The sequence below is a fragment of the Lolium rigidum genome, chromosome 5 (genome assembly GCF_022539505.1).
Source record: "Lolium rigidum isolate FL_2022 chromosome 5, APGP_CSIRO_Lrig_0.1, whole genome shotgun sequence".
Classification (NCBI taxonomy): domain Eukaryota; kingdom Viridiplantae; phylum Streptophyta; class Magnoliopsida; order Poales; family Poaceae; genus Lolium; species Lolium rigidum.
Window position 1 is genome coordinate 231,069,648 of NC_061512.1, and position 12,791 is coordinate 231,082,438.

At 46.5% G+C, this 12,791-nt stretch overlaps 1 protein-coding gene across 1 annotated transcript; it reads right to left on the reverse strand.

Moving 5' to 3' along the window:
• Nucleotides 1-5,589: 5,589 nt before the first annotated feature.
• Nucleotides 5,590-8,133, reverse strand: LOC124657213 (inositol 3-kinase). Its single transcript, XM_047195798.1, is given in 3 exon segments — nt 5,590-5,788; nt 5,790-5,966; nt 7,237-8,133. Coding segments are annotated over 3 exon segments (1,233 nt in total). The 3' UTR covers nt 5,590-5,629.
• Between the last annotated feature and the right edge of the window lie 4,658 nt (nt 8,134-12,791).

Consider the following 12,791-nt stretch of genomic DNA (forward strand, 5'->3'; position numbering starts at 1 on the left):
TTTACCATGAAATTTTATGATTAATAACTTCATTTTGAATTTGAAGTTATTAATAACTTCTAAATAAAAATAATATTGAATTTGGCATTTATCATTTTTTTAAATAATTAATAATTAAGGTAATTATTAATTAGGGTTTGAATTCCACTAATAAAGATTTAACAATTAACAAATAAAGAAAATTAGCTTTAATGTTTTCTTTATTTTCTTACTTGGTTTTTATTTATTTTAGAAGGTTTTCTTAATTATTGAATTTTAATTCAATTTTAGAATTAAAGAAAAGGCTTATTTAATAAGTACTAATTAATTAAATTTTTATTAAAAATAAAATTTTCATTTTATATTTTTATTGGGTAGATTTTTCGTTTATAAGATTTGTGGTATCTCATTTGTATTTTTATGAGCTTTTATGAATTTTCTACAATTATCTAAAGTTGCAGCAATTTATTGAATTGAAATTAAAATGAAAAGAACTGCTAAACGCACCCTGCTTGGTTCTACCCGCGGTCAGCGACCTGTGGGCCTTGGTCCACGTCGGTCTGCCACCGTGGCCTTGACCGGTCAAAATTGGTTACGAGGCCAGGGGAGGTTCTGGCCGGCGGCCAGTGGCGAGGATCGCCGGCGTTTCGAGGCGCGAGAGGGCAGGTGACCATGTTCATACGATCCGGCACGCGAAATCGAGCTAACTGGTGGCGGCGCCGCTCCGAGCGTGCTCGCCGGCGAGGCCAAGCGGCGGGGCTCGCGGACGTGCGACGCGACGGCGATGCAGGGGTTAATCGAGGGAAGCGAGGGTACTGGAAGGTTCGTGTGCTCACCAGGAGCATGATGCGCATGACGGCAAGGCTTGGGGAGGCCTCAGTCGACGGTGAACATCGACATCTGGTGGTCACCGGCGCGGACTTGAGGTCGCGATTCGACGACCTCGAGACTTCCCGGCATGCGCGCGTCGACGAGGTGGTTGCTGGAGACGAGGCGGAGCTCTGGGGCTTCACGGCGGTGCTCGGGGTGGCCCCTAACGGCGGCGACGAGCAAGACCGGCGAGCTAGGGTTTGCGTCTGGGAAGAAGTAGAGCAGAGGACGAAGAAATTCGAGGATTAGGGTTCGTTGCGGCCTTTATATGGCTCGAGACGAGCCTCGTCACGCTGCCGGTGAAGGAGAGCTCGCCAGCGCCGCGACGAAGACGATCACGACATCGCGCTGTCGACCATGCGCGGGGGAGAGGATGAGGACGACCCCCCTCACCTCTGTTCTTTTTTTTTAAATGAAGGGTTATGGTGGGCTGGTCTGGGCCGTGTTGGGCTGAGATTTGTTGGGCTGCTGGTGGGCTCGGCCGAACAGGTAAGGTCTGGTAAGGTTTTTCTCTCCCCTTTTCTATTTTTCTTTTTCTTTCTTGTTTTACAATTTCATTTATTGAATTCTGTTTTGAATCTAATTTGTTTTCAAAATTTTCTTGCAGGTTTCTTATCATGTTAATTCAATTAAGAGGTAGTGTGATGTATCACACCACACTCCAATATGAAGCAAGTATTTTATATTTGTTTACATGTCATGCTTGTTGGTTTATTAAAAATAAATATGCATGAGCTTATATTCTTATTTTTAATTTTCTTTTTCCTTGTGAATCCAATTATTTGGATTATTATTGTTGATACTTTCAATTCAAAGTATTTTAAAGGTTGTGTTAAGACTTGGTTTCAATTTAGGGAATTGGTCACTTGCACAAGATTTTATGTGAGCACCAATGTATTAGGGTTTCATAGTATCTATGATAAACCACTTGTTAAAGTTAATACTTATCCTTATCTTTGAAAGTATTTATGTAGGTATTGTTTCAATCATGGTTGATCTTGGTTACCAAGATAAATAGTTGATCACTTCACATATGGTCTTAACCATATATTGTAGCACAAGGTTTTTCTTATGCTCAAGCATTGAAGCATAAGATTTATTTGATGTGCAATTCTAGGGTTCAAATGCTATTTACCTAATGACACATGGGTTGAATCTTAATGGTGGTTTAAGTTTTATTTGTGATAACCCAGGTGATACTCAAACTAGGGTTGAGATTTAATTCTAGGGTGTAGAATTGGGATGACATCATATTGCATTTGTTAGGGTTTACTCTCCTCTATACATGATGAAATGGTTGTTTACTTAACATTTTATGTTCTCCTCTAGTTACTATGATATTGAGAATTAGTTTTATCTTCTACCAATTGGCTTCTATTATTAACCTCAATTTATCATTTAATGAACTAAATTGGTTATAGTTCTTTTTATAGTTAACTTTGGTTATAATGATGGATGGTTTCCCACCATATAGAGTATGGAGTTTGACTCTAAGGTTTGCTTAGGTTCTTTAATTCATGAAATATAGATGTTGTAGGATTCCACTTATGATCACCAAGTGGTCACAAGTTAAGGTTAGGGTTTTAGCCTAGGTTTGCTTACTAGTTACCTCCCTATAATTGCATGTGGTGAATGATATCTAGTTATCCTATTAGGGTTTAACTTATCCTCACATAGCTCAAGAGCATGATCATGGATTAGGCATGATCAACTTGTTATTAATATCTTTACCTCAAGTTCTTAGGGTTTATGATCATTACACAATTTATAATGATCAAGGTTTGGCTTCCTAAGGTATCTTTCATGAATTGGGTTTCTCACTTCTAAGATCAAGTATTTTCTTGATCAACTAAGATATAGAACTTCTTTTTATAGCTTATTGGATGCCCATGGTTATGGTTGTCTCAATAGATTATATCCCAGGAGAATGCCTGAGATATTATGTTAGGGTTCTATTTAAACCATGATGATATAATCATCTGGGTTTATATGGATAGTTCTCTCCCTCACATTCAATTGTTGGCTTAACTTTCTTGAGTGTAATACCTTAGCTTGAGCTCTCTTACAAAGGTATGGTTTATTCTAGGGTTTATGGTGTATTCCCATATCTCAATGAATATCAAGTCTAAACTCCACTTGGCTATCTTGGTTGAATTAATCTCCTCCTTACTTTATCAATTCATGGATATGTTATTATTCCATGTGATATTAGGTTATCTCACCACTCCAAGGGAAATGGTTTGCAAGCTATTACTTTAGCTCAAGGTTGTTATTGCTTCTCTAGTAATTAATAGAACTCTCACCTCTCTAGGTTTGATGCTTAATAATTTGGAATAGAGAAGAGTTATATTCCTTAGTTGGATCTCCTTGTCTTGTTCCCAAGATTAAAGTAGAATGGATATCATAGGGTTTATGATAAGAGCATGGATTAGTTTAAGACATGGAGGAGATGAGTGAAGAATAGTTTCTCCAATTATTGTTACTTGGATTTACAATTGAATTGGTGTTCATGTGTTGTGGCAATGATTACCATATTATGATCTGTTATAAGATCAAGTAATTGTTCATTGAGTAAAGTGTTGTTGTGTTGATTATTAGTTCCATTTGATCTAACCCCTTAGATCAAATCATCTCTTCCCAAAACAAAGTTTTAACAAAGTCACATTGAAGTTTATAGCGCTTGACTTGATGAGCTACTTCAATTCCACCAAGGTCAAGTGAAACTTCGATTCTTGTGACTTGTTTTACTTTAAAGCGCGAAAATTCCCCAGATTTTCTATGCATGAATGCAATGCACACATCTGTTTCCTCTATTTTTGTAACCCCATTACCTGGGATATTACACACCCCCACCTCAATCTCTCCTCATTTCCCCCATCGTCCTCTCGCTCCAACCCACCTCCGCCGATGAGAAGCTCCCGCGCCGGCCCTTCTCCTCTCCCGATGGCCGAACAGGAGCATGGGACGTCGAGCAAAGGAAGGAGCTCGCGCCAGCACCCTCTGGTCCGCCACCGATGACTCGAGCCTCCTTCGCCGACTGAGCAACCGAGCAGGATGCGCAGCTCGGCCTCGCCGCGCGCGAGCAGGAGGGTCTCGGGCTTCTGGAGGGCGCTCCTCTCGTCGGCGGGGGTCCTCACGTCGGCGGAGGAGGGCCACGGTGCTCCCTCACGCCGCCACGGCCGAGAGCCACGGACCCATGGCCATCGCTCTGTTGTAGACCACCTAGCACCGCCCTGGTGCGTCCTCACGCCGCGCGCCCTGGTACCTTCTCGTGCCGCCCTCCAGAGCCTCGTTGTCCGGCGCCCAGCGCCGCTAGGGTCGGCATCAACCGACCAGCTGGGATCTGATTGCCTTTTATCTTTCTGTCCAAGGTTGTTTCTGTAAAATTTTGGACCTTTTTGCAATTGGATAGTTTCTGTAAACCAGTGAATGGGTTGAGCTCAGCTTGGCACACCAAACAACATCCTTACTCAGCATGGCTGAGCAGACCCGACCTACCAAACATGTGACAAATTCTCAGCTCATCTCGTGTGAGATCAGCTTGTATGAGATAGGAAAGTCGTTCTCTAATGACACAGGCTACCAAACACACCTTTAGATCACCGCATCGTTCCGGTCGCTCCAAGTTTGTTTACCCGGTGGCTACACCTTCTGCATGTTTTCTTTTCCTTTCTCTCTCTCAAAATGTTCGGTCTTCCGGTTTGTGTGTATTGGCCGTTCGATCGTCCCTGGAAAGAGCCACGTATACTTCTCTAGCATTTTTGGTCAAAGCGGTGCCCAACCTTCCACCAGATTCGGGCAAGCGGATCCACTTTGCCCCATCTTGTTCATTTGTCTCTCTCTTTTTTGTCGTCTTCATCTTCATTTTCTCTGCCATCATCCTTTTCTAGGGCTGGCACCCACATTTTTCCTCGACGCCATTGCCACATGTTCCTACCATTGCCGGTCCGGTTCATCCCGTCGCGCGGTTGATTTCGTGTGCTTCGCTTGTAGACACATTCAAATTTAAATAAATATAAGATATCTTTTTATGGATAGAGGGGGTAAACAAGACTGAGCCCTCCCTGCCCCCGTGTGATGGCTGCCGATGCGTCCTCCTAATCGTCCACTCCTGCCGTCGGGGATGCACTGGCCACTGGGCAAAGCCCGTGTGGAGGATTTCCTCGGCCGCGGATCGCGTCGTAGTAGTGGCATTCGCCGGCCCTCCCTGTGGAAGTGGTATAGATGGCGGCGGCAAGGAGGGTTTGACGAACTAGCGGTGGCGGGCAGCACCTGGAGGTTCTCCGTGGCTAGGCCCGCAACATGAGGAAGTCCGAGGCTCCGGCCCGAGCATGGAGGTGGTGGCCTCCTTCTCCTCCGTCGGAGGCAATCAGTCGGTTGGGTGTGGCGGATCCCTTGATCCCACATCTATTTTTTGCTGCAAGTTGGGGAGGTACAACTGCCCGTGAAAACCGAGCTCCGCCTAGGTCATGGTGGGCGATGTCGGCGTCTAGGAGTCATTACCTTGTTAAAGGAATCGCAGTCGCAACCGTTCGTCTACTCAGTCGTGATGCTTTGGGGGAAACCTAGATCTAGGTATCTGGATTGGTCGATACCGCCGCTCTACCTCTTGAGAGCATTGTTTTGAAGCAGACTGATGGATGACGGAGGCAAGAGGTGGAGTGGTGTGCATCTACCATGCCAATAATAACGAGTCTATGGCAGTGTCGACGGCATGCCTGGCAAGACGAACCGCACGAATGACTGAAAGCTCTAACAGAGCAAATCTATTAAACGAGCATCAGGACACATCTGTATTGTATACACGCTTCATTTGTTGGCCATATACAGTACAGATCTCAATGTGAAATCTGGGAAGGCAGTTTCCCATAATTTTGCAGGCAAACTTCAACTCAGCATCCACTTGCGATTCAGTCGGCTCTTGCGCCGAGCAAACATTAGTCACAGTTATCAGTTGCCGGATCGGTTTGCTTCTGCTCGCACATCAGTCTCGCCGCTTCCTCCAGAGATGCGTGTAGCTCATCATGCATAATTGATCTCTGGAAGGTAAACATAGCGCCGTTTATACATGGACTAGACCGTTGTATCGCCTTGTCCTCCAGTATTTTTTTGACAGCCTGCAACAAATCAAAATAAACGAAAGGTCATTAACATTTGGTAAATTCGAATTGCTGAATCTGAAAACACAAAATCTTAGTTAAATCACAAACAATATCTGTATAATCATTATGATCTATGAACCACAACAACAGGTCTATTTTGGGTCAATACAAGACAAGGTTGTACTGTGTTACCTAATACAACACTTGACCGTCAAATTTGTAAATCTGATTTGTCATATATTCATTAATCCTTGTGGAATGAGTAAATATACACCATATATAATTACATAACTGATACACCAATTTGCAGTATTTACCAATCATTACAAAACCAACACATTATAGGTAACACTAGGCACATGACTGTTAGGTGTAAAGTGATACCAAAATATCGATTTGTCAAACTTTCAGTGTACTAAGTTCTACCAAGTTTGCAATAGATTATCACACATGGTTATAGAATTCCTTGAGGCAACCAAATTTCCCAATGTGGACTGTAAGGTACATTTAGGAAAGCAGAATTGGGGTCCCTTGCTGCTTAGTTTCATGGCAAAGAGGATATAAAGATACACATTATGCAAAGCTGAGCAAACACGAACTGAGCTTGCATTGCATGGAAACAGGACACATAGGATGATCTGTAGGACTCCATGGCTGAATCCGTCAATTGCCTAGTTTTCACCAGCTTTCAAGCATTATCTACAGAGCTGACCACACCGTATGCCATGCTAAATTGCTAAGTGCTAATGCATCGCATGAAGATCTTCCAGGAACTAATCTGGATAAACCGGCTCAAGAACAGGTCTAGGCCTACAATACTCCAATCTGATCTGGATGGCATTTAAATCATCCGGATGAGTGAAAAGGTTTTCGAGAACATGCCAAAGAGTTGTGTGTCTTTTGCAAATCCAAAAAGTGAACTCATAGAGGAAATGGAACATCATATAGATCACAAGAGTGGAATGAATGAACGGTAGATAATCGATTTCACTAATTTGAGTGGCATTTTTATTATAGTGCCATTTCTTCGATGTCTTACCCAGAAGGCCAGAAGGATGAATTTGGTCCCCTCTTTATTTTTAAGAGTGCTACAGCTTGAGCTTACAATGCTGTAGAAAATTACTCCGACATGGCGACATGTAGCATCACATAGGCCGCTCAAATCACGCAAGTTTCTAAATATCAATTGCTGCTCCCTTCTGAAATGCTATTGATGAAAATGCATGTACATATTGCAGGTAGTTTTAGGTTGTGCCTGGTAAAGGCTACTATCATGGGCGCAAACCTGCAACATCTCGGGATGGAATGTGGGAACGCCAATTTGGGAGACAGCAGCTGCGCCGAAGAAGTTGCCGATCAGCGCGGCATCCGTAGCTGACAGCCCCCATAGCAGCCCGGCGGCGAAACCAGCGAGGTAGCTGTCTCCGGCGCCGGTGGGGTCCACCTGGACGGCGGAGAAGGGCGCCACGCGTGCCTCCCCACCGTCCCAGTACAGCCGGCACCCTTCCTTCCCCTCCGTCACGATCACGCAGCAACGCCGCCTCGCAGCCTCCACCCCTATGTACGGCGCCTCCTCCGACGACGCCTTGAGGAACGCAACTCGCTGCAGGAGCGGCGCATACGGCGTGCCCTCCAGCGCCACGTGACGGACGCCCTCGGCGTCGAAGACCCGGATGAGCGCCTGCGCGTCGACGAGCACCGCGCGGCAGAGCCGGACCATCCGGTCGAGCGTCTCCGGCAGCACCTCCCCGGCGACGCCGACGGCGAGGCCGTACGCGAAGCGGCGGTCCGGGAGGTCGTCGGGGTAGATCGGGTCGCAGGCGTGGACGCGGCTGAGCTGGCGGTCGGGCGCGTGCGCCGACGCGCCGGCGGCGTCGGAGAAGCGGGCGTGGAAGGAGGTGGTCGGCGCGGGGCAGAGCAGCGCGGGGTGGCGCGCGGGCGCCGGCGCGGAGGCGTAGGCGAAGTCGGGCCCGACCTTGGACACGACGGAGAAGGAGGCCCCCGGGGGCGACGCGGCGTCGAGCACGGTGGAGACGAAGGCCGCCGCCCCGCCGAGCGTCTCGCCCACGACGCGGCCGCCCCGGAGGAGCACGTCGTGGCAGTAGCTCCCCACCACGAGGCCCTCGAGCGCGGGGCCTCCCTGCTTCGTCTGCTGCTGCTCCTCGTCGCCGACGCCGGGCATCGCTGCGGGAGGCATGGTGGGCGCTACGGCGGCGGGAGAGGGCGCCAGGGTGAGAGGCGTGGTGGAGGAGCGGCGGGCGGTGGGAAGGGCATGACGCGGGGAGGAGGGGAATAAATGCGCGGGTGGTGGGAGAGGACGGATTCCGGGCGGCGACAAGGGGGGCTTTACAGATGCCCCGGCGGTGCTTGGTGCGGCGCGACACGTGGTGGCGGCCGCACGTGTGAGCTGGAGCGGCGGCGGCCGCTGGCCGCTGACTCCTCTGCGTGGAAGGTTGGTGGGCGTTGGTTGTGCCGGCGATCACCGGCTTGACGGCTTCGCCGTGGAGTCCAACTTGTAGCAATTCGTTGAATTCCGTTTCATTTTCTCGCGAAACAAAAAAAATCCAATTCTTATTAGGTGGTACCAATGCAAAGGAATTTCATGGTAGTATTCTAATTTCACTTTTTGACCTTGTATACTTGTCATTCCCCCTTAAAATTATGTTGGGAATCTCTAACCACTCACTTGGTAAATGCTCGCTCTGGCAAACTAATTTCGGCCGGAGCGAGCAACAAATTTGGTCCTATAAATAATGTGTTTATTGTTGTAGAAAAACTGTCATTTGACTAATCAAACACGCTATGAACACAACATGTCAACCGCTAACCTATTACTTTTCCGTTGTCAAACCCATAGGCAGTGTTTGGATGCTTAGAAGTGGGCTCTAAATTGGGGAATCTGGAATTGAGGGCCCAATTCTGCTGTTTGGATGTACTCAATATTGGGCCGTAGAATTCGGAACCAATTCGGAACCCCTCCCCCCGCGAGGCCAACTTACCGATTGGGCAATTCAGAGGTCCGGACCTCTGAATTGCCTCTGAATTGGCCCGTCGCTAACTCATTCTCTCTCCACCGAGCAAAGTACGAACCGTCCCCGCGCTGGAGAAGGTGAGCACGGCGGCGCCGCCCGGTACGACCGCCGCCAACCCCCCTCCCTTCCCACTCCGCCCCTGCCCTCCCTCTTCCCTGTCGTCCCGTTCCCCCTCGCTGCGCCCTCCCCGTGGAACCCTAGCTAGTGGAGCGGCGGCGTGCGCAGCTCGTGCGGCAGCGTGCTCCCCGCCAAGGAAAATGATTCAGTTTGATCCAGCAAATAGGATCTCAGCTAAAGCCGCCATGGACCATTGCTACTTTGACAGCCTTGACAAGTCCCAGTTCTAGCTGTTGTTGTCTTGTGCTTTGGCGATGAAGCGGGGAGATTTGCTTGCCATCTAGGCAACCTGATCTTAAGTTATCAGCTAACAGTTTTGTTAGTGAGCGTATAACCGATGTGCCTATCTTTTTAGGAAACTGCTGGCGTCCCCGGGGATCCGATTTCCCGGCCCGGGTTGCCGGCCGTCGGATCGGCCATCTTGGACGGCCAGATCTGCTTTTACTCGAATGTAGCAAAAACACTTCCCGGCAGCAAAAAATAACCCGCTTTTGCTACATTGTAGCAAAAAACGGTTCAGTTACGAAATCAAATAAAAAGGCTGAGCTCGCCGGAGACCTCGCCGGAGAGCTCGTAGCAATTTTTTAAATTAAAGTAGCAAAACAACAAAAAAATTATAGCAAAAAAAATAGCATCACATGGTGATAATATGTTTGCTACGTTGTCTCCGGCGATGTCTCTGACGATTTTCATCTTTGCTACATTATTATATTTTTTTTGCTACGTGGTCTCCGGGGAGGTCTCCAGCGAGCCCAGCCTTTTTACTTTTCTTTTTCTGAACGAACCGTTTTTTGCTTCAGTCATTTGCTGCCGGGATGATTTTTTGCTGCCGAAGATGTTTTTTTTGCTATATGCAAATCTAACCATCAAAATGGTTGATCCGGCGGCTGGGGACCCGGGGGCTGGGAGAGCGTTATCCCCCGGGGACAACGGATCATTTTCCATCTTTTTATGTGATTGTTGTATGGATTCGTGAGATCGAAACCTGAACTGCCACTCAGTAAACTATTCAGTTGCATTGCGATGTTATCTCATTTTCTGCCAGTGTTCTTCTTTATCGTACGGTAATCCTTTTTCGTCTTTGAGGTTTGAGACTGAACTGACACTCAGTAAACCTGATCGTACGCGAGCACAGCCATGTCAGCCCGCGCCAGCATCTCGCGTTCCTGGGAGTTAGGCTGAACCAAAGTGGTCATGTAGGGTATCGTTGGTTGCAAAATTCTAACAGGAACAACTTTGCTTTCGACACTCTGTTCTCTGTGTGATCTTACACACTCTGGTACCTAAAAGCTGGAATTAAATTTTCTTTTTTTGCATTAGCTTCAACTTGGCTATATTTTGGGTCGATTTTCATTTATATTGCAGCGGTTATTTTGTTCAAAGTCAAAAATACTCTCATTTCCACACATGTGACATCCAAACAACATTTGGTATTCCATTGAAACCTGAATTCTATAGCTGAATACCACACGCATCCAAACATCATTTGTGGTATTGGATTGAATTGGTTGATTTGGTTTTCCATTCCCAATTCAATTCAGAGCCCAATTCATTGCAACCAAACACAACATATAGTGTATGTTTAGGAGCATTTGACTAATCAAACACGCTATAAACATAACCTGAAGCATGATAATTACGTTGTGTTCAACGTTACGATTTTTTTACACCCATGATCAATAAATTTCCCGTGTCCATCTGATGGTGTGGCTAATATACTTCTATGGCATACTCATGTGATTTAAGTTTTCATTGTATCTAACATGCGGCGGCATCTATTTTTACATTTTTTTATCGATGTGTTATTTGGAATCTTTCAATCAATGAGCCATTAGCTCCACAATTTCAAGAGCTATCACATACTTTGCATAACATTCTTGTCACGTGTGAATGATAACTCTAGAATTTGAACGCGATGAGGCGGTGCTCACAGAGACCTCGTTGTCTCTTGCGTCCTATTATGGCACGATAGAGCGTATCCTCCATGTCGAGGCATGACGGTTCCTCCTCGTCCTCCTCTTTGGCAAGATCTACTCGTGATGGGCATGACGTGGCCTGGGAGACGATGAAAATGAATCCGACCGACATTGGGTGCATCTAGCTAGTCCTGGAGCATTTGAAGTCCTCATTGATACGTCTCCAACGTATCTATAATTTCTTATGTTTCATGCTACTTTATTGATGATACTTACATGTTTTATACATACTTTATGTCATATTTATGCATTTTCCGGCACTAACCTATTAACGAGATGCCGAAGAGCCAGTTGTTGTTTTCTGCTGTTTTTGGTTTCAGAAATCCTAGTAAGGAAATATTCTCGGAATTGGACGAAATCAACGCCCAGGATCTTATTTTTCCACGAAGCTTCCAGAAGTCCGAAAGGGAAACGAAGTGGGGCGACGCCACAGTAGGGCGGCGCGGCCCAGCCCCTGGTCGTGCGGCCCTAGCGTGTGGGCCCCTCGTGGCGCCCCCTGACCTACCCTTCCGCCTACATAAGCCTTCATCGAGAATAGTTCCAATACCGAGAGCCACGATACGGAAAACCTTCCAGAGACGCCGCCGCCGCCAATCCCATCTCGGGGGATTCAGGAGATCGCCTCCGGCACCCTGCCGGAGAGGGGAATCATCTCCCGGAGGACTCTTCACCGCCATGGTCGCCTCCGGAGTGATGTGTGAGTAGTTCACCCCTGGACTATGGGTCCATAACAGTAGCTAGATGGTCATCTTCTCCTAATTGTGCTATCATTGTTAGATCTAGTGAGCTGCCTAACATGATCAAGATCATCTATTTGTAATGCTACATGTTGCGTTTGTTGGGATCCGATGAATAGTAAATGCTATGTTATGTTGATTATCAATCTATTATCTATGTGTTGTTTATGATCTTGCATGCTCTCCATTATTAGTAGAGGCTCTGGCCAAGTTTTTACTTGTAACTCCAAGAGGGAGTATTTATGCTCGATAGTGGGTTCATGCCTCCATTAAATCTGGGACAGTGACAGAAAGTTCTAAGGTTGTGGATGTGTTGTTGCTACTAGGGGTAAAACATCAATGCTATGTCTAAGGATGTATTTGTTGATTACATTACGCACTATACTTAATGCAATTGTCTGTTGTTTGCAACTTAATACTGGAGGGGGTTCGGATGATAACCTGAAGGTGGACTTTTTAGGCATAGATGCATGCCTGGATAGCGGTCTATGTACTTTGTCGTAATGCCCAATTGAATCTCACACTACTCATCATAACATGTATGTGCATGGTCATGCCCTCTTTATTTGTCAATTGCCCAACTGTAATTTGTTCACCCAACATGCTATTTATCTTACGGAGAGACACCTCTAGTGAACTGTGGACCCCGGTCCATTCTTTTACATCGAATACAATCTACTGCAATACTCGTTCTACTGTTTTCTCGCAAACATCATCATCCACACTATACATCTAATCCTTTGTTACAGAGCAAGCCGGTGAGATTGACAACCTCACTGTCACGTTGGGGCAAAGTAATTTGGTTGTATTGTGTAGGTTCCACGTTGGCGCCGGAATCCCTGGTGTTGCGCCGCACTACACTCCGCCGCTATCAACCTTCAACGTGCTTCTTGGTTCCTACTGGTTCGATAAACCTTGGTTTCTTACTGAGGGAAACTTACTGTTGTACGCATCACACCTTCATCTTGGGGTTCCCAA